At 40.8% G+C, this 25,717-nt stretch overlaps 1 protein-coding gene across 1 annotated transcript in view; it reads right to left on the bottom strand.

The window, feature by feature from the left end:
• The window catches only part of LOC110172745 (unconventional myosin-XVIIIa-like), a 297,696-nt gene that overhangs the window by 158,985 nt on the left and 112,994 nt on the right, over window positions 1-25,717 (bottom strand). The window contains 7 exon segments of the mRNA XM_055166713.1: window positions 5,190-5,299; window positions 8,181-8,388; window positions 10,024-10,210; window positions 12,069-12,225; window positions 13,772-13,913; window positions 21,371-21,457; window positions 25,357-25,549. Of these exon segments, the coding sequence (XP_055022688.1) occupies window positions 5,190-5,299; window positions 8,181-8,388; window positions 10,024-10,210; window positions 12,069-12,225; window positions 13,772-13,913; window positions 21,371-21,457; window positions 25,357-25,549 (1,084 nt within the window).

The following is a 25,717-nucleotide window of genomic DNA, read 5'->3' as shown; positions in this document are numbered from 1 at the left end:
AACTCGCTGTGAAAAAGTTTGACAGTGCCTCCTCTCTCTGTGTAACTTTCACTTCACTTTGCACCTGACAAACTGCACTGCCTCCTCGCTGTAGGACATTAAAATGGTGATTCTGGTCTTCGGGGACATATATACATAGACAGGAGAGACGGGGCGGGGGGTGTTTTAAAGTCTTCTGGCAGCTAAAACCATCTGTGAAGTGCCAAGGCGGTCTCATATCGTTGGGTAGGGACACGGAGAGACTCTGGGATGAATCTGGACTGTCAAAGTGAGATGGGTTGTATTATTTCTCCAATTATAGCTCCTAGTTACAGCCTCACTCCGGCTCTCTCCTGTCAGCGGGAAGCAGGCGGAAGAAAAGATTTAGAAGAGATGTAGGCGACATGAAGTAAAGCGCAATGATGTTGAGAGATAATTCGTAACAGTGTTGTCAGGATATTCAAATCTCACACTCGATTTTGGTAAGAAATAGGTTTGATTGTAAAGCGGACCTAGTGTTTTTTAACCATGTAATAGTGATTTTCCTTCTCATTTACCGTCTTGAAGTTGTATCTGGATTGATCTGTGCATGAAAACGGAAAGAAGCTTGTGGCTAAATCTGACGTAGAGCATCTTTTGTCTCCGGGATTAATGTTTTCTGTGCACTGTCCTTGTTTTAAATTAAAAGAATGTTTGACTAATCTGTAATCATTTATTTTCAAGATGCCGTTTTGCCGATCGACCCACGTTTTTACCACCACTTTCTTCTCAAGTTTGAGTTTCTTAATTCAGGGTTCGCACTCTTTTCCACGACTTTTTCATGACCTAAAGTGAATTTTCCATGACTTTACAGCATGTATAAAATTGAACATACTTTTAAGGCTAAATATAACCGTTTATGGTTTGGTATTATAGTTTTTTAACATTCAAAATTTTGTCAGTGCATTTATTGTCGTCTCTTTTAAACAAAAGGCGCAGACGTTCGGAAATAATGATCGCAGCCTAGTGAGAACTTAACAGAACAGTCCAATGAGATTCATTTGGTCTTCCGATATTCTATGTTATTAGTTTCTTTTTTTCAGACCTAGAGTGTTATTTCATACCTGACAGTTTCGACTGCTCACTAGCGTCTTCCTCAGACTCACGTGATGTTGCTGTGTCGTGTCCGGTCAGCTGATTTAAACAGGTTTTGGCGCTGCTTTCCTACCGGTGGAGGCAGGACGACAGCGCCACCTGCAGTCCGACTTCCTCAGGACAGCATCCCAGGTGTGTGAGAGTAAAAAAGCCCCCTCGTCCCGGTTTACAGTCCTGTGGGCACGTTTCCGTATTTCGATTGCTTCTTTAATCCAGCGGCGATGTTTACACAATATCAACACACCAGTGAAACCGTACAGAAAACTCAGACAAATACTCGTCCACCCGAAAGACAAAATAGAACCGGAGCATAAATGTAATGTAATATACGAAATACCCTGCATGTCCTGCAATAAAATACATCGGAGAAACAGGGAGGGCGTTCAGTACACGAAAAAAGGAACATAGAACAGAATGCGAGAAGGAAACAGTGAAGGCGAAACACGAGCAACAAAACACAAAGCAGAACAGGAACAACTCAAATCGGCCGTTTCTGACCATTGCAAAAGAGAGAACCACGTTATGGATTGGGACGGAGCAAACATCATTGGGACAGAGGAAAACAAACATCGCCGCTGGATTAAAGAAGCAATCGAAATACGGAAACGTGCCCACAGGACTGTAAACCGGGACGAGGGGGCTTTTTTACTCTCACACACCTGGGATGCTGTCCTGAGGAAGTCGGACTGCAGGTGGCGCTGTCGTCCTGCCTCCACCGGTAGGAAAGCAGCGCCAAAACCTGTTTAAATCAGCTGACCGGACACGACACAGCAACATCACGTGAGTCTGAGGAAGACGCTAGTGAGCAGTCGAAACTGTCAGGTATGAAATAACACTCTAGGTCTGAAAAAAAGAACCTAATAACATAACTTAACAGAACGCTGTAGTTGCAACTTATGCTCCGGAGGGACGTATAGTCCAAAAAAATACAGTAGTTATCTTAATGTTTTCGCCAGAATTCCCTCACTGTGCGACTCGGGGAACTGCACTTTTAAATTCCAGTTATTTGGACAGTCGCTGCAATGAGAAAATGTTAACTTACTCCCATCTGGAAAGCCTATTTTTGTGCTCACGCCCCCTCTCGCACATCTTTGATCAACCTCTATACTCACGAGGACAATTATTAAGCCTCGGGGGAAGGTTTTAAAACTGCGACCAAAACACAAAAGCTTCAAAATAATGAGGCGCTAGCTGTAAAATCCAGTTAACGACCTAAAAAAAGGCGTTACTCCTAGCGACGGTAATTAATTGTTACAAAGGCCTTGCGCTGGCTTCATAATTAATACAGAAGGAGACAGCCCAGAGGAGAGGTACCTGGGTGATTAGAAAGAAATGCGGTAAAAATATAAGAACGGTTCACAGCAGCCAGTTATTTTTGGAGAGGTTTGGACATCTCTAAATGAGGGCACAGCTAATTAAACCTGCACAAAGATAAGACCGTTTAAACAGGAGGGGGCGCTATTATTCACAGCCGTCAAAAAAAGGTGAGACGCAAAAGGTTTAAACACAAAAGCTGCAGCGGTTTAAAGGCACTGAACCTGATTTTTCCCCACGTTTCCGAGCACAATCTGGCTTCCCGCAGTACGAAAATACTGATTTAAATGTGGCAATTAAAAGTTTCGGATTAGATTTTTCTTAAAACAAAAACTATTCCACAAAATTACATTAGTTTAAAGTCCAAATGGATATAATTTAACTTTTCTGGTGGAGGTTGTGCTGGTCAAACGCTTTTCTCCATGTAAATGTTATTGCTTTGTCTGGAATGTTTCACAGTATGGCTTTAAACCTTTCTATCTCCATGGAGACAAAGCCAGACCAAGATCTGTGGAGATGCGACTCCATTTACAGTCAGAATGTTTGTTTTTGAGCTGTAAAACCACACGTAATTGGATAAATGTAAAGTAGAGCTGTTTCATAGGGATGTAACGATATCCAATTCGTGTGTCATTCGTTTATTTGTTTTTCAATGTAAAACCAAAAATAAGAAAACAAAAAAACAACAGTTTTCTTCATTATTTGTCTCTAAAACCAAAATGAATAAATATATAACGATTTGTGTTTAAATGAAAAATGGAAAAAATGGGTAACGGTCGTTTCCTGTTTCCGTGACTTAAACTGCGATGCCGGACTGAACCAGGTCTGAACCAGGTCTGAGCCTGGACTGAGCCTGGACTGAACCAGGACTGAACCAGGACTGAACCAGGACTGAGCCAGGACTGAGCCAGGACTGAGCCAGGACTGAGCCAGGACTGAGCCAGGACTGAGCCAGGACTGAACTAGGACTGAGCCAGGACTGAGCCAGGACTGAGCCAGGACTGAGCCAGGACTGAGCCTGGACTGAGCCTGGACTGAGCCTGGACTGAGCCTGGACTGAGCCAGGACTGAGCCAGGACTGAGCCAGGACTGAGCCTGGACTGAGCCTGGACTGAGCCTGGACTGAGCCAGGACTAAAATAGGACTAAAATAGGACTAAAGCAGGGCTGAACCAGGTCTAAAGTGGTCTCAGTCCTAGTGTCACTCCAGGTCTCACTCCCAGTTCTGGTCCTGGTCCGGTCCTGGTCTCAGTCCTAAACCAGGACTCAACCAGGACTGAACCAAGACTGAACCAGGACTGAAAACAGGACTAAACCGGTCTCAGTCCCGGTCTCAGTCCCGGTCTCAGTCCCGGTCTCAGTCCCGGTCTCAGTCCCGGTCTCAGTCCCGGTCTCAGTCCCGGTCTCAGTCCTAAACCAGGACTAAACCAGAACTGTACCAGAACTGTACCAGAACTGAACCAGAAGTGTCGGGACTGGCCTGGATGTGCGCCCGCGTAGACTTTCGGGTGATCAGGAAACCAGGACCAGACTGGGACCAGACCGGGACTGAGACCGGATCCAGACCGAGACTGTGACCGGGACTGAGACCTGGTTTAGTCCTGGTTCAATTCTGGTTTAGAGCTGGTTTAGACCTGTTCAGTCATGGTTTAGTCCTATTTTATCCCTGTTTTAGTCCTGGTTTTGTCCTGTTTTAGTTCTGGTTTTGTCCTGTTTTAGTTCTGGTTTTGTCCTGTTTTAGTCCTGGTTTAGTCCTGTTTTAGTCCTGTTTTAGTCCTGTTTTAGTCCTGTTTTAGTCCTGGTTTTGTCCTGTTTTAGTCCTGATTTAGTCCTGATTTAGTCCTATTTTATTCCTATTTTATTCCTGTTTTAGTCCTGTTTTTGTCCCGTTTTAGTCCTGGTTTTGTCCCGTTTTAGTCCTGGTTTTAGTCCTGTTTTAGTCCTGGTTTTAGTCCTGGTTTTTAGTCCTGTTTTTAGTCCTGGTTTTAGTCCTGTTTTAGTCCTGGTTTTAGTCCTGGTTTTAGTCCTGGTTTTAGTCCTGTTTTAGCCCTGTTTTAGTCCTGGTTTTAGTCCTGTTTTAGTCCTGGTTTTAGTCCTGTTTTACTCCTGGTTCAGCGAGTCTTATGAGGATTAAACGCGCTTTTTCCTTTTCCTGGGAGTTGTAGTTCTGACTGTAGTTCCTGCTGCTGGTTCGGAGAATCCGGATCCATCTAAAGCAACGTTCGCTCTTCTCCTCACTTCTCCTTCCTCCTCCTTGGTCCTTATAGTCGACCTCATGAAGCATTTCTCAGAGGTCAGCGATAAGGAGAAGGAAGGAGAACTTGCCGCAGACATGTTTGTTTGTCTTTTGGACACGTGCGCACTCAACTTTATGTTGCCGTATTCTGGATACTGCGCGTACATGCCACAGTATCCCGGTTACTATCGGAAAATCCCAGAATATATTTGAGATACTGAAACTGGGATACTGCGTAAAGTGTCGTGTAATAGTAGTATCGGCGTGTGGTATCGACAAACGTTTAACGAGTATGAGTAAGAGTATTTTAAGGAAGTATCGGGCCGATCTGTATCAGTGCATCCCTAGAATAAATGTAAAGTAAAGCTGTTTAATGTCAAACTGTGGAACATTCCAGAAAAAACAGAAACATCTCCATGGAGAAAAGCATTTGCCCACCAGAAAAGTTACACAATCCTCATCCAACATCCATAAAAACACTTGTGACCCTCATTTTTTTTTTTTTTTTGGTTTATTTTAACACTCACCCTCTTCTCGTCCGTCACGATGTAGTGGCGGCCGTGTTTTTTGGTGAGGTGCGGCGCCAGGACATCAAAGCGGCGCCTAAACTCGGAGAACACCATGTGGTCGGGGTATCCTGCGAAGAGGAGGGCGCGCAGAGGAGAAAGAGAAGGTCAGAGCCGGAAAAAAAAACTTCAAAAACCAAACGGTGGGATGAAACACAGCTCTGACAGGTGTGAATGAATCATATTACAGGCTTTTGTGGAGGGTGAGAGGCACAGAGGAAACGTCTGCTGGAAATAACGCGGAAATTCTACAGGTTTTGTCAAGTGAAATTTTTATAAAGTGCTTTTCTACCATCAAGGCGCTCAAAGGGGTTTAGATCAAGGAGCCGCTCACACATTCACACACACACATTCATACAGCGGTGAGCACAGACACGAGGGTGAGGAGGGTTAAAGGGCTCATACTACACTATTATTTCATCTATGTTTTAATAATAACTAGTGTTTTTAGTTTATATTTATGGTTACTGTAGTGCAGGGGTGTAGTGGGCGTGGTATACGGGGGTAGAGTCCACCCGCTTCTCCCAACGTGAGATATTAAAAAATAACAAATATAAAAAAATCCTACAACTTAAATGTTAAACCAGAGCTTTGGCAAGGGTGAAAACAAACTGCACAGGCTCATTAAATCTGCACTACTGTCCTATAGTGACCTGTGACATGAGGGGACCAGAACTGATCCCAGGACTGAACCAGGACTAAACCAGAACTGAACCAGGACTGAGTGTCGGGACGGGCCCGGAGGTGCGCCCGCGTGTCTGGTGATCGCAGGAAAATGGACCTGCACAGATCTTCGCACCCCACGGGGCTAAGCACAGCCGTCGCCCGATCTCGCTTTGCAGATGCCCTGCTCCGAGGATCCTGGTTCAGTCCTGTTTTAGTCCTGGTTTAGATCTGGTTTAGTCTTGGTTTAGTCCTGGTTTAGTCCTATTTTAGACCTGTTTCAGACCTGTTTTAGACTTGGTTTAGACCTGGTTCAGTTCTGGTTCAGTTCTGGTTTAGACCTGGTTTAGACCTGGTTCATGTGCTGTAGCCTATGCTTTATGTTCTGTATGGTCATCACATTGATGACATCATGAATCACGTAGCTCCACCTAAAAATCCCCACTACACGACTGCTGTAGCGTTAGAGATGATGATATTTGTTGTGTCTGTGCATGTAAATGTTTGTCCTGTCTTGTCTACACATGGGATAAAAAGGAACGTAATTTCAGTTCCTTTGTATGTCCAGTACATGTGAAGAAAGTGACAATAAATCTAACTTTGAACTTTGAACTTTAGTTCCCTCTTCGCAAACAGACCTGGAGTTGTGTTTTGTTTCATTCACACACGTTTAACACACAAATCCTGCACAAATCCCTGCTCCACAGTGGTTTTAAACTCCATACACGTTCACTTGAATAATTTGGATTATTTAAATCCGGGAATTGCCGATCTCTCTCTACTAAACTAAGTAACAGGAGCTGTTTACTTGAAAACTACCGCTTTATTCAGGGTATCCCCAGGTTTGACTACCCCAAATTTAAGACTTTTTTAAGACCTTCTTAAGACCACTTAAATGAAATTTAAGACCAACATCACACCCATTATGTGGGCAAAAAAACACCAGATCCAATTCCAGAAATGATCATTACTCACTGCTTTAAATAACAAAAAATACTTTTATGATAAAATCTCATTCAGACTCATTTATAGTCGTATACACTGCTTGTAAAATGTCCAAAAAACATTTATAACATTCTAACAGACAAACTAAGTATTGTTTGTGCATACTCCAAATTAGACGTTCATTCACGTTTTGTGATTTCACATTTTTGTTGTTTTTTTCTTGCTCCCTTCATTTAACATCACACTGCAGCCCGGTTGAGTGAACAAAAAAATGGGCTAATGAAAATTAAGACATTTGTGAAAAAAATAAGACTTCAACAACATAATTTAAGACTGTTTAAGGCCTTATGAACATGAAATTTAAGACCTTTTAAAGACTTTTAAGACCCTGTGGCTGTCCTGTTATTACGACACAAGGTGGGACCAGCATTTTGAGCTTTGGAGATGTAGACAAACTAATAAAGTGTCGCTCAAACAAGTGTGACTGAAACAAAACACAACTCCAGGTCTGTTTTTGAGGAGGTAATAATGTTCTACCATGGCCTATAACTCACAAGATATGTAACATAGGACCTTTAAGAGTCTTGCCCAAGGACACAGTGGCAGTATTCATTTGTTGGAGCAGTCTGACCACTCGATCAATAATGTTTATGTCAAGAGTAGGATTCGAACCACCAACCTTCAGATCAGAGGATGAGCACTCTACCAGTAAGGACACATGATTTTCACATTTTTCAGTTCATAATATTAATTAATATATGTGACATTTTAATACTTGATTCAAGGACTTAAATTGGCCAATTTTTTTATGCATGGAGGGAATGTTTTTGGTGAGGGAACAACCTTATAACACGGCAAAAAAGTAAAACTAAAAAATAAACATTGATTTTGCATAACACCCCGTCTTTAAGTTACTTTCTTAAAAAATAACATTGTTCAGCAGAGGCAATTTAAATGTTTTACTTGAACTATTTGAAAGATGTACAGAATCTGGTAGACGAATGTTCTCCTCTGAGAATGGACTGATAATGAGGTTTAATATGGAGACTCAGTACAGAAGGTTAAACTAAAAAAGGAGGACTGAACGTTTCTGTCCTCTGAATAAGAATACAGTTATGAAGTGGGCTCTACACTGGTGTTTTTGGTAGTTTTGTGACTGGTTTTTGGACAAAATATAAAAAAAAAATCATGGCTTGAATTTGCTAACATCAAGATGAATAATTTTAGTATAATTTTCAACAATTAAAAAGGTGCTGTACCTGATTTTTACTGTTTAAAAAAATGTGAAAAACAAACCTTAACTAAACTAACTAAACGAATCACAAATGTTATTAAAGCTGTTACCTTGTCTGTAGATGCGCAGAGCGTCCAGCAGCTTGGAGCCGCGGAGCTGAGCGCGGAGGAGGCCCACGTCCAGCGTCATGAGCCCAGCGTCGGGGCTCTCTCCGTGGGTCACTCGGGGGTCAGAGGAACCGGTCACCGCCTCAGACTTGGGCAGGAGGCAGTGGACGAAGTGAACTTTAGAGCGACGCACCATGTCGATCAGAGCATCCTGGGAAAGAAATATGAAAGAAAATTTCAGCTGATTAATCTGTGGCTATTGAGGAGAGACTCTCATTCTTACAGGGGTAGAGACTCAGTAAAACCATCTAGTGCAATTTAATTTCTCTCCAGCGACTAGGTCAGGAATTGGAATAAACAGACGGTTTGCAAGAATCCCAAAAGTGCGACTTTGGACACCAGGGAAAAGCCAAGGGGAAGAGAGACCGCATGTTTTATGAATTTTTTATCAAGGGGAAAGACGTTATTGTCCTTCTTCCTGCGGGATTTGGGAAAAGCTTAATATCCAGTCAGCCCCATTAGCGGAGCATTACATACATCACAACCAAATAACAGCAATTTTTAAAATAAAAAAACGTACTCGCCTACCGTCGAGCAAACAAATCCTAATGCTGCGAGGTCAGACGGTTTCTACGAAGTGAAACCGTCTGATGAATCAGGCTAGATCTCTAGTCCTCCCCAGGAAAATTTTAATGCAACTGTTCGTATTCAGAAGTATTTTGGATGCAATATTGTTATTACCTTCAGTATTAATCTGAATCTATTTTATGATTTTATTAAATTGAACAAAACCAGCAACTTAGTTTTACTTTTAATTGGGTCATGTTTTGCTTGTAGCCTCCAGTAGGAGAGAGAGGGAGAGAGATGGAGAACCACAAGTGCTTCAGAGGAAAACATATTAAATCTAACATGAAGAAAAAAGCCCTATCCTGATTGGCCAAGTAGGTTTGTCACCTCTGTTCTATAGTATTAAATCAAATTATCTGTAGTATTCACAGTCTAAATCAGAGGTGTCAAACATACGGTCCAGGGGCTGGATCCGGCCCTCCAAGACCTTTAATCTGGCCCTCAGCTGATTTTCTACTAAAATATTTTAATTATATTTTCTATTAAAATATTGTTAATTTTCTGTGGTGTTTATCACAGCAGCGTCTCCAGCGTCTCTGTACGTGGCCCCTCCCACCAGAGCAGCACAAATGAAGACTTGTCTCTTTCCAAACGCTCTTAAAGGACGATCGTTTTGACTGTTGACCGTGACACCCTCATCAGAAAAATGTCCAACATGAGAAAAGTGGAGCCGAGACCAGGATTTTCCAAGAAAAATTGACTTATTCCTATTTAGTTAAATGTTAAAACATTGTGTTGAAATTGCATTTTTCTTAAAGTTTCAAGTTGTTTGTAATATTTTATAATATTTTGTAAAAGTTCATCAATTAAAAAAATATTTCTGTAATAGATTTCTGTTTCTCTGAACTTATATATAATATTTGAACTTATATTTGAACTTATTGCTTTTTTTGGGGTATATATGCCTTTTTTTTTTCCCGGCCCCTTTGGGATCAAAGTAGGTTGGTTATGGCCCCTGGACCAAAATGAGTTTGACACTCCTGGACTAAAACTATAGCAGTAATAATAATAGACGACTTACGCAATGATTATTTGATCTCGACAAATTTCCATTATGTAAGACATTTTTAAATTTCAGTGCACTTGTAAATATTTAAATTGATCTTAAACATATTTTAGTTTCAAATAAATTATAAAATTGTGTAATTCAACTACATTCAAACTATACACAAAGAGTTGATATATTTAATCTCCCGTCCCCTCAGGTCCCAGCTCTCACCACTTGCAGTTTGATCTGGATGCACAGACTCTTCTTCTTCACGGCAGCGACTCCGGTGGTGAAGGTCTTCCTCATGCTGGTGGCGCGGCGCAGAGCGAGCTGAGAGCTGCCCTCCAGACCCGCGATGGACCCGGACAGGACCGTGGCCCCGCTGGCTCTGCTCATGAACAAACCGCTGATGTTCTTCCTGCACAGAGGAGCGAGATCGACGGGTGATACAGAGCTAAACATCAAATCATGATCTCATCTCTGCCTCCATGTTCTATTTGGGTGAAACCGTACTATAATCTAATACAGCTCTATGCTCTAACAGACACTTTCCTATTCTCCCCTCCTATTTGTTAGGCTCTGTCAGGCTCAAAAGTGACAGGTGGGTTTAACCAAGACCTTCTCCTTCTTTCTTTAGTAACTTCTTAAAAACGTCAACAAACTGAGCACCTGGTACAGAGTTCTTATTATTATACACAGCATACCCTTTAACTTCTATACATTTGTAGAGATTACACTTGACCAGAACAATAATTAATATAGTATGAAAGACATTTTAGCTGTATTAAAATATATCTTTTTGATACAAAATCGAAAAAACATAACCGGCTACTGGCTCTTAGTAACAACTTTGACAGGTTTAAAAAAATACCGTAATTTTGGGACTATAAGGCACACTTAATATCCTTCAGTTTTCTCAAAAATAGTCAGTCCGCCTTATGTATTAATGCTGGTTGTACTTACTGACCTCGAACTGATTTTATGTGGTACACAGCGCTCAAAAATCTGTCAAAAACGCAATTTTTTCAACTTTTATAATTCATGCAAATTAGCATTAATTAACAAATGTGCGCAAAGCTGCATTAAACACATTATTACTCAATTTATATTTTGAGTCGTCCTCGTAGGAAATAAAAAAAACAAACAAACTGTCCACCCACATTCACATTCATAATACACATTCACCAAGACACGGAGGCAACGCCAAGCGAATTACGCTACAATCTGCCGATGGATCGTGGACGCCTGGACTAAGGATCAGTCTCAAGTGTTGTTTCACTTAATGCACCTTATAATCCGGTGCACTTTATGTGTTAATTCTGGTTGTGTTTACTGACCTAGAACCGATTTTATGTGGTACACGGCGCTCAAAAATCTGTCTAAATATTTTAGTACGACTTTTGTAATCTACGCAGCCGCACCTCTTGATGGATTGTCGGAGCATTACGACTACTCTAGTCAGGATCCTCACGGAGTCTGACAGAAGCTGACTGCATCAGGACCGAGATATTTTTTTCTGTGCTTATAGTTTATGCAAATTAGCCATGTGGTTTTAAGTTTTCTTTCTGTAAACGTAAAAAAATTTGCACAAAGCTGCATTAAACACATTATTACTCAGTGTATATTTGAGTTGTCCTTGCAGGAAATAAAAAAACAAAAGATCCACCCACATTCATACTCATAATCCACATTCACCAAGAGAGGGAGGCAACGCCGGGCCAAGGATCAGTCTCAAATGTCATCCGTTTGTTTTGCTTATTGCGTATTATAATCCGGTGCGTCTTATAGTTTTTATAGATTTTTAAAGGGCCCATATTACACTATTTTCTGATCTATGTTATAATGTTTTTCCTCATCACAAACAGGGCTGGAGCTGTGTTTTGTTTCATTCACACGTTTAACACACAAATCCTGTACATTTAGGCTGAAGTTCTTTTTGTTCTTAAAGGAAAAACACTCTCTTCCACCTTTTGATGTCATGAAGTAATACATTAAGTGCGCCACTGTGTCTATAAACTTAAAAAATTTTGATGATTTCAGCCCTAGAATGGTAAATATCAGGAGCTTGAAAACTACCAATACATGTCATCGCAAAGTGGAAGTGAGCATTTTGAGCTTTGGAGACGCAGCCAGACTAATAATAAAGAGTTACTCAAACATGTGTGATCCATGGGTGTCAGAACTATGAAAATCTAGAACAAAATATTCTATCTTTTGAATGGTTCTCTAAAATAGCACCATATAACAGAACCACAGACTTCATTCATGGGTCTTACTTCTGGGAGTCCTGCAGCAGAGAGGCAGCGTTCTGAGCCGCCGGGTTGTGTTTGGCGTGACAGAGCCAGCCCTGGGCATCGTACTCCACCCAGTCTGTGCCGTGGCTGTGCCCGAGCAGGAAGACGTGAGGCCGGTCCCCACGCAACAGAAGATTACCTACAAAACAGAGAAAAGTGAGAAGGAAATCATGAGCCAAATTAAAAGTTAAGTTAAAAATATAAATTAAAGAGGGGGTATTTTACTTCTATGGGGTATTAACTACTAACACATTACATAATTAGGTCATCATGTTACCTTTTTATTATTGTGAAAATGTTATATTCACTAAAAATACTTACTAAATATATTAAATGTGTAATAAGTTTCAGTCTGTTATTAATGTTCATGACTTGATTTACAGATAAAACTGAAATAAAAACTCCAGGATCACATAGAGTAGGTTATTTTAATGTCAGAAAGAGGAGTCAGGCAGCAGCAGGTACACATGTTTCAATAGAAAGCGAATTTGAGCCAGATTTGATGGAACCGAATCGTGCCCATCAAGTAAATAAAATTAATCATTGCGTTCCTATAGCGCCTTTCACGTAGGGCTGTCGCAATAACCGCAAAAATGAATCACCGCGGTACTAAGAGGCCCATCGCGATCACCGCACGTGACCAACGTGACCCGACCCAGAGTCCTGCACGGGTCCATGTTTAGAGACCTGCACCCGCCCGGACCCGTTAACATTCCACCTGTTACCGCCCGTGCCCGCGATAACCCAGGACTAACCCAGGACGAACCCAGGACTAACCCAGGACTAATCCAGGACTAATCCAAGACTAACCCAGGACTAACCCAGGACTAACCCAAGACTAATCCAAGACTAATCCAAGACTAACCCAGGACTAAGGTGCATCCACGTAGACCATCTGGTGACCGGAGGCGAAAGGATCGGCACAGAGCTCCGCGCCGCACGGAGTTAAGTGCGGCCATCGCCTGATCACGCTTTGCGAACACCTGCTCCGTGCTCGACCTGGTGCAAGACTCTGACCCGACCCGGCGCAGGACTCTGACCCGACCCGGCGCAGGACTCTGACCTGAGCTGCCACAGTCAGAGCTGGAGAGATGCAGCGTTACTTGTTCCAAAGCCAAATGTTACTTCTCCCACTACACACGCTATGTCCACACGAAAACCAAGCAACAACCGCATCATCAGAGAGTTTTCAGTCCCGCTGGAAATATTATAACTCCAGGGGATGTGGGGTGGAGGAGGGAGTGTGATATCCCCACATATCGCGCTGTTGAGCCGCTATACAACACCGCAGGAGAACTTCCCTAACCGCGACGGCCCTAATTTCATGACACCAAAAGCACTTTACAGAGCATTACTCGTTTACTCCTCACTCTGTGCTGGTGAGGTACTTTAAGAGGCACAGCTGCCCTGGGACAGACTGACAGAAGAGAGGTTGCCAATTTGCGCCATCGGCCCCTCTGATCACCACCACTCACACACAGTCCACTTTATTAATAGGCAATGTGGGTGAAGTGTCTTGCCAATGAACACAACACTGGCAGCCCACTGTAGCACCTCCCATGAAAGTACAACCCAGCCCTGCCTTGCTTGGTTTCTGAGATCTCACTTTGGCTACTTCTCATTTCAAACAAAGCAGCGAACGGACGAGTAATGTCCAGTCCAAAAGAATAAAACTGTACACTGACCTTTTCCGTCTCCCTGGTTGGAGCCGTAGTAGGTGAAGAGTCGTTCTAACATGGTCTCCTCTGATCCTCCAGGATGAACCGCCTCCTCCTCCAGCAGCCACAGCAGCCCCCGGGCCTCGTCTGTGCGGGACAGGGCGCGCACCTGACGCGAGGGACACAGGTCAGCAACACTTATACATGACATTTATACATAGAGCAGAAGTGTTTTGCCCAAAGACACAACAACTGCAAGGATTACCAGCAGATCAAAAGAAAAATGAGGGTCACTGGTCCAGGTTTAGGTCGGGTTAAGTCCACGTTTAGACCTGGTTTAGTGCAACTTTTGTTTGGAGCTTTTGTAGGTCAGTCCTAGACCTGGTTTAGACCTACTTAAGATCTGTTTTATTCCTCGTTTAGTCCTTGTTTAGTTCTCGTTTAGCCCTCCAGTTCTGTGTCAATGAGCAGCCATAATAACGCGCCTAATGGATGTAATGCAAAGATAATCTAGTCATAACAGCAGTTTAATGGGAGCTTTGCAGCAGAGTAAATACACACTCCCCGTTCATCATAAACCCTCTGTAGCTAAACAGATGCCAATAGTTTGTTTATTGTTGGTTTAGACCTGGTTCAGGCCTTGAAAAGACCGCGTTTAGTCAGGGTTTGTCCTGGTTTAGTCTTGGCATAGTGTAGTACTTTGGGCATGCTCCAAATCTGCAGTGGTCGCTATGTTTCAGAGTTTCTTTAGATCTAGTTTAGACCTGGTTCAGACCTAGTTTAGACCTAGTTCAGACCTCGTTTAGACCTGGTTCAGTCCCGGTTCAGTCCCGGTTCAGTCCCGGTTTAGACCTGGTTTAGACCAGGTTTAGACCAGGTTTAGACCTAGTTTAGACGTAGATCAGACCTAGTTTAGATGTAGATCAGACCTGGTTCAGACCTAGATCAGCCCTAGATCAGACCTAGTTTATTAGACCTGGTTCAGACCTCGTTCAGATCTGGTTTAGACCTAGTTCAGACCTAGATCAGACCTAGTTCAGACCTGGTTTAGTCCTGGCATAGTGTAGTACTTGGGGCATGTTCCAAATCTGCAGTGGCCAGTATGTTTCAGCGTTTAGACCAAGTATAGACCCGTTTCAGACCTGGTTTAGTCCCGGTTCAGCCCTCCTCGTGCCTAATAGTTGTAATCCGGCGCTAATCTTGTCGTAACAGCAGTTTAATAGCGAGCTTTGCAGTCGAGTAAACACACTCTCTCCATTCATCATAAACCCTTTGTACTAAACAGATGCCAATACTTGTTTGTTTATCGTTGGCACTGGTGGATCTGACAGTTTGTCTTGGTGCGTTTCCATTTCGCAGAGCGGCTGTGTTCTGGAGCTCAGGGTAATTTGACGTGGATCCCTTGTTAACACCCACGGCTGCTGCCAATACAAATCGATCGAGCAGACCTAATGGAGAGGCGGGTCACACCGGCGTCTGTATGTTTAATAACCAACGGATTTTCACTGTAAACGGACAAACAGGACGAGGAGAAATATCGAGGAAGAAACGGGACGTCACTGCAGGTTTCTGATGTGTTTTAAAGTGTTGTGAAGTATCAGGGTTTCTTTAGTCCTAGGTTAGACCTGGTTTGGACCTGGTTTGGACCTGGTTTGAACATGGTTTAGGCTTGGTTTAGTCCTGGTTTAGACTTATGTGGACTCGATTGGACCTAGATTAGTCCTTGTTTAGTCCTGGTATAGACCTGGTTTGGACCTACTAGTAGTTTGGTTTTGGTTTAGTTCTGCTTTTGATCTGGTTTGGATCTGGTTTAGTCCTGGTTTGGGTGTGGTCTGGGCCTGGTTTAGACCTGGTTTGAACCTGGTTTGAACCTGGTTTAGTCCTGGTTTAGTCCTGGTTTAGTCCTGGTTTGGGCCTGGTTTGGGCCTGGTTTAGATTTATTTGGACTGGTTTGGACCTACTAGTAGTCTGGTTTTGGTTTAGACCTGGTTTGGATCTGGTTTAGATCTGGTTTGGATCTGGTTTAGTTCTGGTTTAGTCTTGGTTTAGTCCTGTTTGGGTCTGGTTTGGGTCTGGTTTAGTCCTGATTTGGACCTGGTTTAGAACTGGTTTAGACCAACTAGTAGTTTAGTCTTGGTTTAGCCCTCGTTTAGTCTTGGTTTAATCCTGGTTTAGTCCTACTAGTAGTTTCGTCATGGTTTAGTCCTGGTTTAGTCCTGGTTTGGACCTGGTCTGGACCTGGTTTAGCCCTGGTTTAGCCCTAGTTTAGTCCTGGTTTAATCTTGGTTTTGTCCTGGTTTAGTCCTGGTTTAGCCCTGTTTTAGCCCTGATTTGGTCCTGATTTAGTACTGGTATAGACCTACTAGTAGTTTATACCTGGTTTAGAACTGTTTTAGTCCTGGTTTAGTCTTGGATTTGTTTTGGTTTAGTCTTGGTTTGGACCTGGTTTAGTCCTGCTTTAGTCCTACTTTAGTCCTCGGTTAGTCCTGATTTAGTCCCGGTTTAGTCCTGGTTTAGACCTAGTTTGGACCTGGTTTGGACTTAGTTTGGACCTGGTTTAGTCCTGATTTAGTCCTGGTTTAGTCCTGGTTTAGACCTAGTTTAGACCTGGTTTGGACTTAATTTGGACCTGGTTTAGTCCTGTTTTAATCCTGGTTTAGTCCTGATTTAGTCCTGGTTTAGTCCTGGTTTAGACCTAGTTTAGACCTAGTTTAGACCTGGTTTGGACTTAATTTGGACCTGGTTTAGTCCTGTTTTAATCCTGGTTTAGTCCTGACTTAGTCCTGGTTTAGACCTAGTTTGGACCTGGTTTGGACTTAATTTGGACCTGGTTTAGTCCTGGTTTAGTCCTGATTTAGTCCTGGTTTAGTCTTAGTTTAGTCTTGGTTTAGCCCTGGTTTAGACCTAGTTTGGACCTGGTTTGGACTTAATTTGGACCTTGTTTAGTCCTGGTTTAGTCCTGATTTAGTCCCGGTTTAGTCCTGATTTAGTCCCGGTTTAGTCCTGGTTTAGACCTAGTTTGGACCTGGTTTGGATTTAATTTGGACCTGGTTTAGTCCTGTTTTAATCCTGGTTTAGTCCTGATTTAGTCCTGGTTTAGTCCTGGTTTAGACCTAGTTTAGACCTGGTTTGGACTTAATTTGGACCTGGTTTAGTCCTGTTTTAGTCCTGGTTTAATATTGGTTTAGTATTGGTTTAGTCCTGATTTAGTCCTGATTTAATCCTAGTTTGGACCTGATTTGGACTTAATTTGGATCTGGTTTAGTCCTGTTTTAAACCTGGTTTAGTCCTGACTTAGTCCTGGTTTAGTCCTGGTTTAGACCTAGTTTGGACCTGGTTTGGACTTAATTTGGACCTGGTTTAGTCCTGGTTTAGTCCTTGGTTTAGTCCTGATTTAGTCCTGGTTTAGTCCTGGTTTAGTCCTGGTTTAGTCCTGGTTTAGTCTTGGTTTAGTCCTAATTTTGTCCTTGTTCAGTCTTGGTTTGAACCTGGTTTGGACCTGGTTCAGTCCTCGTTCCGAACTGCTTTAGTCCTGCTTTAGTCCTGGTTTAGTGCTGCTTTAGTCCTGCTTTAGTCCTGGTTTAGTCCAATTAAATCAAAACTAAATATATTATCTTGTGAACGGGGAGAAGTCCTCTAAATGTCACCTAACAACAAATCAACAGGCGGATTAGACCAAAACATAACGAGCCATATTTAGCTAAAAGTTTGAGAACAAAACATTTTTAAAAGCCCATTTAAATGCATTGTTGGCGCCTCCATTACTGTCGCAATCAGTCACACAATGTTATTCCCCAAACTTCATTACACTGATGACTCAATTAGCTTTCACTACATAATTAGCAGAGCTGGAAAGAACTGAAAAATGCACTAGTCAAAAAAAAAAAAAAAAAAAAAAAAGTACAGTGATGTGGCAAAAAGTCGCTCAATTATCAGAACTACAGCCACTTAAAAGTTACTTCATTTTCACATCGATGTTATAATGTTGTTTTCCTCGTCACAAACAGACCTGGACTTGTGTTTTGTTTCATTCACACATGTTTTAAACTTTTCGGTCATCAGTGTTGGGGAGTAACAGATTACATGTACCGGTGTTAAGTAATCAGAGTACAATATTATGAGTAACTGTATTCGGTTACAGTTACTGTTTCAGTGAGTGGGAATTGGATTACAGTTACTTTGTTGAAATAAATGGATTACACGGAGGGATTTTTCCTGTTTTCACATTTTGAGCTAAACTAGAACTAAACCAGGACTAAAGCCAGACTAAACCAGAACTAAAACCAGGACTAAAGCAGGATTAAACAAGGACTAAACCAGGTCTAAAACCAGGACTAAAGCCAGACTAAACCAGAACTAAAACCAGGACTAAAGCAGGATTAAACAAGGACTAAACCAGGTCTAAAACCAGGACTAAACCCGGACTAAAACCAGGTCGAAACCAGGACTAAAACCAGGACTAAACCAGGACTAAACCAGGTCTAAACCAGGACTAAAACCAGACTAAACCAGGACTAAACTGGACTAAACCAGGACTAAAACCAGGACTAAACCGAGACTAAACAAGGTCTAAACCAGGACTAAAACCAGGACTAAACCAGGTCTAAACCAGCAATAAACCAGGACTAAAACCGGACTAAACCAGGACTAAACTCAGGACTAAACCCGGACTAAACTAGGACTAAAACCAGGACTAAACCAGGTGTAAAACTAGGACTAAACCAGGTCGAAACCAGCAATAAACCAGGACTAAAACCGGTCTAAACCAGGACTAAACTCAGGACTAAACCCGGACTAAACTAGGACTAAAACCAGGACTAAACCAGGACTAAACCAGGTGTAAAACTAGGACTAAACCAGGTCTAAACCAGCAATAAACCAGGACTAAAACCGGACTAAACCAGGACTAAACCAGAACTAAAACCAGGACTAAAGCAGGACTAAACAAGGACTAAAACCAGGACTAAACCCAGGACTAAACCAGGACTAAACCAGGTCTAAACCAGCAATAAACCAGGACTAAAACCGGACTAAACCAGAACTAAAACCAGGACTAAACCCAGAACTAAACCAGGACTAAACTAGGTCTAAACCAGCACTAAACCAGGACTAAACTGGACTAAACCAGGACTAAACCAGGACTAAACCAGGACTAAAGCAGGACTAAACAAGGTCTAAACCAGGACTAAAACCAAGACTAAACCCGGACTAAACCAGGACTAAACTAATACAATATGACACTTAACAGTAGATGGACATAACTGAAGTCAGCATTGATCTCATATAAAAATAATTTCTCTATCAATAATATTTTTAATATGGTCAAATAAAGACTGAACAAACATAAACTTTGTGGATGTGGTTGGTACATTCATGTAGTTTTAAAAAACATGACAATATCAAGTAATCCAAAGTAATCAGATTACATTACTCACTTTAAGTAATTTAATGGATTACATTACAAACTACATTTTGGTGTATGTAATCTGTAATCTGTAGGGGAATACATTTTAAAAGTAACCTTCACAACACTGTTGGTAATGCAGAAAATGTTTTTAAACTCCATACACCTTCACAATTATTTGGATAATTTCAACTCTGGATCTTGATAACTACTAGGGACGTAACAATAACCAAAATATCATGATATCGTAGCGTCAAAAGTCTCACAATAATATCATGGGCTGTCACAATATATCGAATCACAAGCTCCTTTGCTTAAATTCTTTGTTTTCTAGCAGCAACAGCTTATAAACATTGAGAACTACATCTCCCATGATTCATTTCACCAAAGACAACATAAAGAAATATGTTTTTTACTTGAATTCTTGGGATTGGTCATCGCGCAATCCATACTGGGAAGGATTTTCCGAAAAAGTGAGCATCAAACCTCCATGTTTATTTTCCCAGTGGGATGCGTCTATTGTCGAAGTCGATCTTTTCAAGTCTTTTGAACCATATCACTTTTGTTTCTGGTTCTGATATTGTGAATTGAATGGATTTAGTGTGAGATCGAGAGTTCGCTAAACTTATGTTCTGTTGTTTATGTCATAATTATCTGAATAACTGTTCATATTCAGCCTGTTGTTCTCTGTTCTATCGTTATTTTACTGTTCTATTGTTTATAACATACATTTCACCAAAAAGTGATTTATTATCCGGTGTGTCTTAGGCTACGTTCAGACTGCAGGGCTTAATGCTCATTCAGATTTTTTTGTGAAATCCGATGTTTTTGCGAGGTCGTTCACATTTCCAATTAAATGTGACTTGTATGTGACTCCAGTGTGAACATTAAACGGCCGGAAAGTGTCCCACATGTGACACTGGAGACACGACGACGTCAACCGCAGCGAGCGTGTTCTGTGTTTACGGAAGTTGTCCAAACATGGACGCAGCATCGAGCACCTGGAGATTTTAAAGTTCCTCTCGTACCGGAGCCAGAACATGAACAACTTACTTGTTTTAAGGAGGAGATTGAGAAGGAGAAGGACGAGGTTTTTGGTCGTGGTGTTTTGTGGGGCAGCGGCAGCGACGTCCGTTGAAAGTAACGTGTGGATGTGGAGACGGAGCCAAGAGTGGTGAGTGGTGATGTGCTTCACTTCAGTGACATGGAGTTCATTAACAATTTTCGCCTACTTCAGCGCAGAATAGTGACGTTTGTGTCTTGTTGATAAAGTGTAGGTGGATGAATGCACTTTGGCCGTTCACACTGAAGTCACATGTCAAAAGATCAGATATGTATCGGTTTCAGGAGCACATATCCAAGTGGCCTGGGTCACATTTGAAAAAATCTGTGTTGTTCAGACTGTCATTAAAAGATCAGATACAGGTCACATAGAAGCCAAAAAATCGGATTTGGGTCACTTCAGGCTGCAGTCTGAATGCAGTTTGTTAAGGATATGTAAGTGAGAACCAAGAGTTATCGCTGTTTGTATTTATTGCCCAAAAAGTGCTGCATATTTCATTCCCTCTGTTACCGACATTAGTTTTTAAATTTTTTGTCAACAACTTGAAAGAATATCACAGGTTTAACTTCACCCTGTTGGAGTGTAACTCTTTGCTACATTCTGATACTTTACTTATTTCAATAGTCCCTCTAGTTTCTGAATAAGAGACATTTGAATGTAAAAAATCTGCCCGTTTCCCTCCATTACTGCTGGACCGGACCCAGTAGTAGTAGCAGTAGTAGTTTTATTAGTTTTTTTTGGCAGCACTACAAAAGACTGTGGCAATTTTGTCTGTCCAGATGTTGTCTCACGAGATCTGGTCCCGTCCCTAACAACTTAAACCGTTTAAACCAAAATATTACAACTTCTGAATGGGGGGGGATAAGTCCTCAAAATGTGGCCCATAACAAAGCAGAACCACTTAATAGTTTATGTACAACGTTCGCACTAAAAATAATGAGATATATTTGAAGAAGAGAACATTAAAAAGCCAATTTAAATGCATTGTTAGCGGCTCCATTACAGTCGCAATCATTCACACGACGTTATTCCCCAAACTTCATTAAACCGAGGACTCAATTAGCATTCGGTCCGTAACGAGCAGACTGCAGGCGAGGTGTGAGGAGGAGAGCGTGGATTTTAATAGGAAAAAAAAAAGTACACGTAGAGTTTTTCTTACCAGCGCTTGAGCGGAGGCCTGATCCACTGCGGCTACAGACAGAGACGGAGAGCTCTCTATGTCATCTAATGCAAGCTCTATGTTCTCCTATAGAAGCAGGAGGGAGGGTTAGTGTCAACAATCAGCGTTTACAATCAAAAACAGCAAATAATTACTCACAATTACAAGAGATTGGGTTTGTGTTATGGTTTCAGATTGAGGATTGAGGATTTAAATTAGAGATTGTACAAATTGTGGGTGAAAATATCGGAAATTATACTGATTTAATTGCAGGAAATGTTGGACTTTTTGCAGAGTTTAAGAGGTTTTTCCAATCTAATGATGAAAAATAATCTCTAGGTGAAGTAATACAGGGGTAAAATAGTTATATATACAAGTTAAGATACTAGTTTTGCCCAGATTTGATAAGAAATGTCTTATATAATTTACAAAAAAGTAAAAAAATAAACCAAAAAAAATTAAGCAATCTGTTATTTTTTTCTTTTTAACAATGTAATGTCAAAAATTATGGAATTATTATTATGGAAATTATGGAATCAGTTTTGAGTCAAATAGTTCAATGAACACTTTTAAAACATCAAGCAAAAATTATAAATCAAAATATAAAATTACTTTAGATTGGGTTTGTGTTATGGTTTCAGATTGAGATTGTGAAAATTGTGGGTGAAAATATTGGAAATTAAACTGATTTAATTGCAGGAAATGTTGGACTTTTTGCAGAGTTTAAGAGGTTTTCCCAGTCTAATGATGAAATATAATCTCTAGGTGAAGTAATACAGGGGTAAAATAGTTATATATACAAGTTAAGATACTAGTTTTGCCTTTACTTAAATTAGTGTACTTACATTTGATAAGAAATGTCTTCAGTAAAATAAAAATAAACCAAAAAAATTAAGCAATCTGTTATTTTTTGCCTTTTTAACAATGTAAGAAGGGGAAGTAATGCCGAAAAATGGAAAATTATGGAAATTATGGAATCAGTTTTGAGTCAACTAGTTCAATGAGCGCTTTTAAAACATCAAGCGAAAATTATAAATCAAAATACCAAATAAAAACAAAATAAAACAAAGCTCTGGAAGCTGTTGTGGACGTTTCCTGTTGGAGTTTTGGCGCTCAGAGCTTTTCTAATATTCAGCGTTCTCTCTTGTGGACGGTTCTTCTGGAATAACGTGATTCTAAACAAACTTGTCAGTGCTGCAGTCGCCAAAACTTCAACGGGAAACGTCCACAGGAGCTCCAACCTCAGCTGTCCATCAAACATAAATGAGCCAACGGGAATGCATCCATGTAAATCCCACCCACCTGTCACGTTTGTGCCAAAACTGCACCAAAAAGTTCAGCGAGCGCAAACGAGAAGGAGAATCAGAACCAAAAAAAAAGAATCAAACTAAACAAAGACGTGGGACAAAAACAAAACATTTCCATAGAGGCAAAGACAAATATTTTACACGATTACACTAATAATTTGATTGAAAACTGATTTAATTTATTAAACTTTTTTGGTTTGATTTGTTTTATTTGGTATTTTAATTTATACTTTTTTGCTTGATGATTTAAAATTGTTCTTGAATTATTTGACACAAAATTGATTCCATAAGAAATCATGCATATTTGTACCAATAGTCTATAGAAGTGTGCAAAAATACTGAAATATCGACATAACGTATCGTTTAATTTGATGATACCGAATCGATATCGTGGACATAACATAAAAAATGCTGTATCAATATATCACCAAGAGTATTTTTAGGTAGATTTTACTCAATTATTTTGTGTAAAAGCTACAATTGTGTTGACTTTTTCACAGTTTTGATGAATAAAATGTCGTTTTTTATTTTAACTTTGCACAGACTTTGTAGATTTTTAGTATCACAGCCATGATTTAGGCTTTGTTTTTCACTGAACCTTATCGAATCGATTTGCAATATATCGTACTGAATCGTATTGGATTGAAAGTGCACTGTATCGAAAAGTGTATCGTATCGGTAACTTCTTAATGATGCCGAGCCCTCGTCGTGTAAAAACCCTCATTGATACATTGGCCAAAACAAACTAAAAAGTAAATTAAAGTCAATACATTTAACACTGTGTAGTAAGAAAACATTTAAATGAACATTAAGGCTTAAACTCTCCATTTAGACTCACTGAAATTTTGGTAAAATCTCAAGATCTATAAATTTTTTTCTTGTTAAATCTTTTATAAATGATTTTATATTTTATCCTCATGAAGTCATATTTTGTTTTTTGTTCATCTGACTAGTTTCTAAAGGCCAATAGAGGCTTTGCACCGTCACGTGACCCATATAGCAACGGTAACTACGCCGCCATGACACCGGGCACGCTATGTCATTGACTTCAGCAGCATTGGAGAAACATGGGCAGGTTTTGTTGTGTATTTGGTTGTTCTAGACGCTCTGAACGAGATAAAACGATCCGTTGCTTCACTTTTCTTCTGGAAATGACTCATCAGGATCAAACAAGGGAATTATCGGAAAAAAAAACGTGAATTATGGCTAGAGAACATAAACCGCAAAGAGATTTCCTATGGTACCATCAAGACACACTCACGTCACTTTCATCAAGGTATTTGCTATTTAAATTGATCATAGTTTATTTAATGAGAGAAGCACATTTACTGAACTAAAATGTAAAAAGAAAACATTTGCCGTGTGAGTGGCACTAGAAACTGTATCTTCCAACGCACATATAAACATGTCACTCGTCGTAGGACCCATGTTTTCTTTATTGTCTTGCTTATCCACAACTATGTCTTCTAGAATTAATCGCTTTTTGTGAGCGGATCTTTCTAACGTTCGTGAGGATCTGTTCATGGCCGATTCTTTCGAGGTTCGGCTCACAGACTCTTCGACTGCACCATGTTGATCACAGGAGCCCAGTGTGGGTTCGTAAACTAGTGCGGGTTTTCCTGGATAAATTAATGAAATTTTTGTTCAGTAAATGTGCTTCTTTCATTAAATAAGTTATGAAACAATTTAAATAGCAAATACCTTGATGAAACTTCAGGTGTCTTGATGGTACAATAGGAAATCTCTTCGCGGTTTATTTTTGCTGCTATAATCCGCGTCTTTTTTCTGATAATTCCCTTGTTTGAGATCCTGATGAGTAATTTCCAGAGGAATAGTGAAGAAACTATTCATTTTATCCCATTCAGAGCGTCTAGAACACAGGTGTCAAACATGCGGCCCGGGGGCCAGATCCGGCCCTCCAAGACCTTTAATCTGGCCCTCGGCTGATTTTCTACTAAAATATTTTAATTCTATTTTTTATTAAAATATTGGTAATTTTCTGTGGTGTTTATCATATCAGCGTCTCCAGCGTCTCTGTACGTGGCCCCTCCCACCAGAGCAGCACAAATGAAGACTTGTCTCTTTCCAAACGCTCTTAAAGGACGATCGTTTTGACTGTTGACCGTGACCCCCTCATCAGAAAAATGCCCAACATGAGAAAAGTAGAAACCAAGTGCAGGATTTTACAAGAAAAATTTACTTATTCCTATTTATACAAGTTAATGTTAAACAAGTTCATGTTAAAACATTGTGTTGAAATTGTATTTTTCTTAAAGTTTCAGGTTGTTCATAATATTATAATATTTTGTAAAAGAAGAGTTCATCAATTAAAAAAGATTTCTGTAATAGATTTGTGTTTCTCTGCACAAATATTTGAACTTATTGTTATTTTTGGGGTTTATATGACATGAGTTTTCTGATCCGGCCCCTTTGGGATCAAAGTAGGTTGGATACGACCCCTGGACCAAAATGAGTTTGACACCCCTGGTCTAGAACAACCAAATATACAACAAAACCTGCCCATGTTTCTCCGATGCTGCTGAAGTCAATGACATAATGTGCCCGGGTCACGTGACGGTGCAAAGCCTCTATAAAGTATTTTTTGAGACCTAAACGGGACGTAAACTAAATGTTGTTTGTGTTTTTGCGTGTATCTAGGCGTTTCTTATTCCAGTGCACCTCCTTGTATCGGTCCAGCTCCTGCGTGAACGTCCTCTCGTGGAAAAGCGTCTGGAGTCTTTCCTGCGTGTAGTTGTGACACAGCTCCTCAAACGTGGCTCCTCTTTTGAGCTGAGAGACTTTGGGATTCTGGAAACCGGGAGTGTCCACGATGAGCAGGGAGCAGAGGGAATGCTGACTGGACTTCAGAGCTCTGTGCGCGGAGACAGACACAAGAACACAGTTTACACGGGGACGGAGGAGGAGTGTGATTTTGGATTTAGTCAGGCCAATGAACACAGTTTTATTTGGATACAGGATCAGCATCACAGTAGCCAGTTTATTTATTTGTAGACCTTTATTTAACCATGAAAGTCCTGCT

Source organism: Boleophthalmus pectinirostris, unplaced genomic scaffold, assembly GCF_026225935.1.
Source record: "Boleophthalmus pectinirostris isolate CB_2022bp ecotype Guang Dong unplaced genomic scaffold, ASM2622593v1 HiC_scaffold_9, whole genome shotgun sequence".
NCBI lineage: Eukaryota > Metazoa > Chordata > Actinopteri > Gobiiformes > Gobiidae > Boleophthalmus > Boleophthalmus pectinirostris.
The sequence above is the reverse complement of the archived record's forward strand: the minus strand, read 5'-3'. Positions and strand labels throughout refer to the sequence as shown.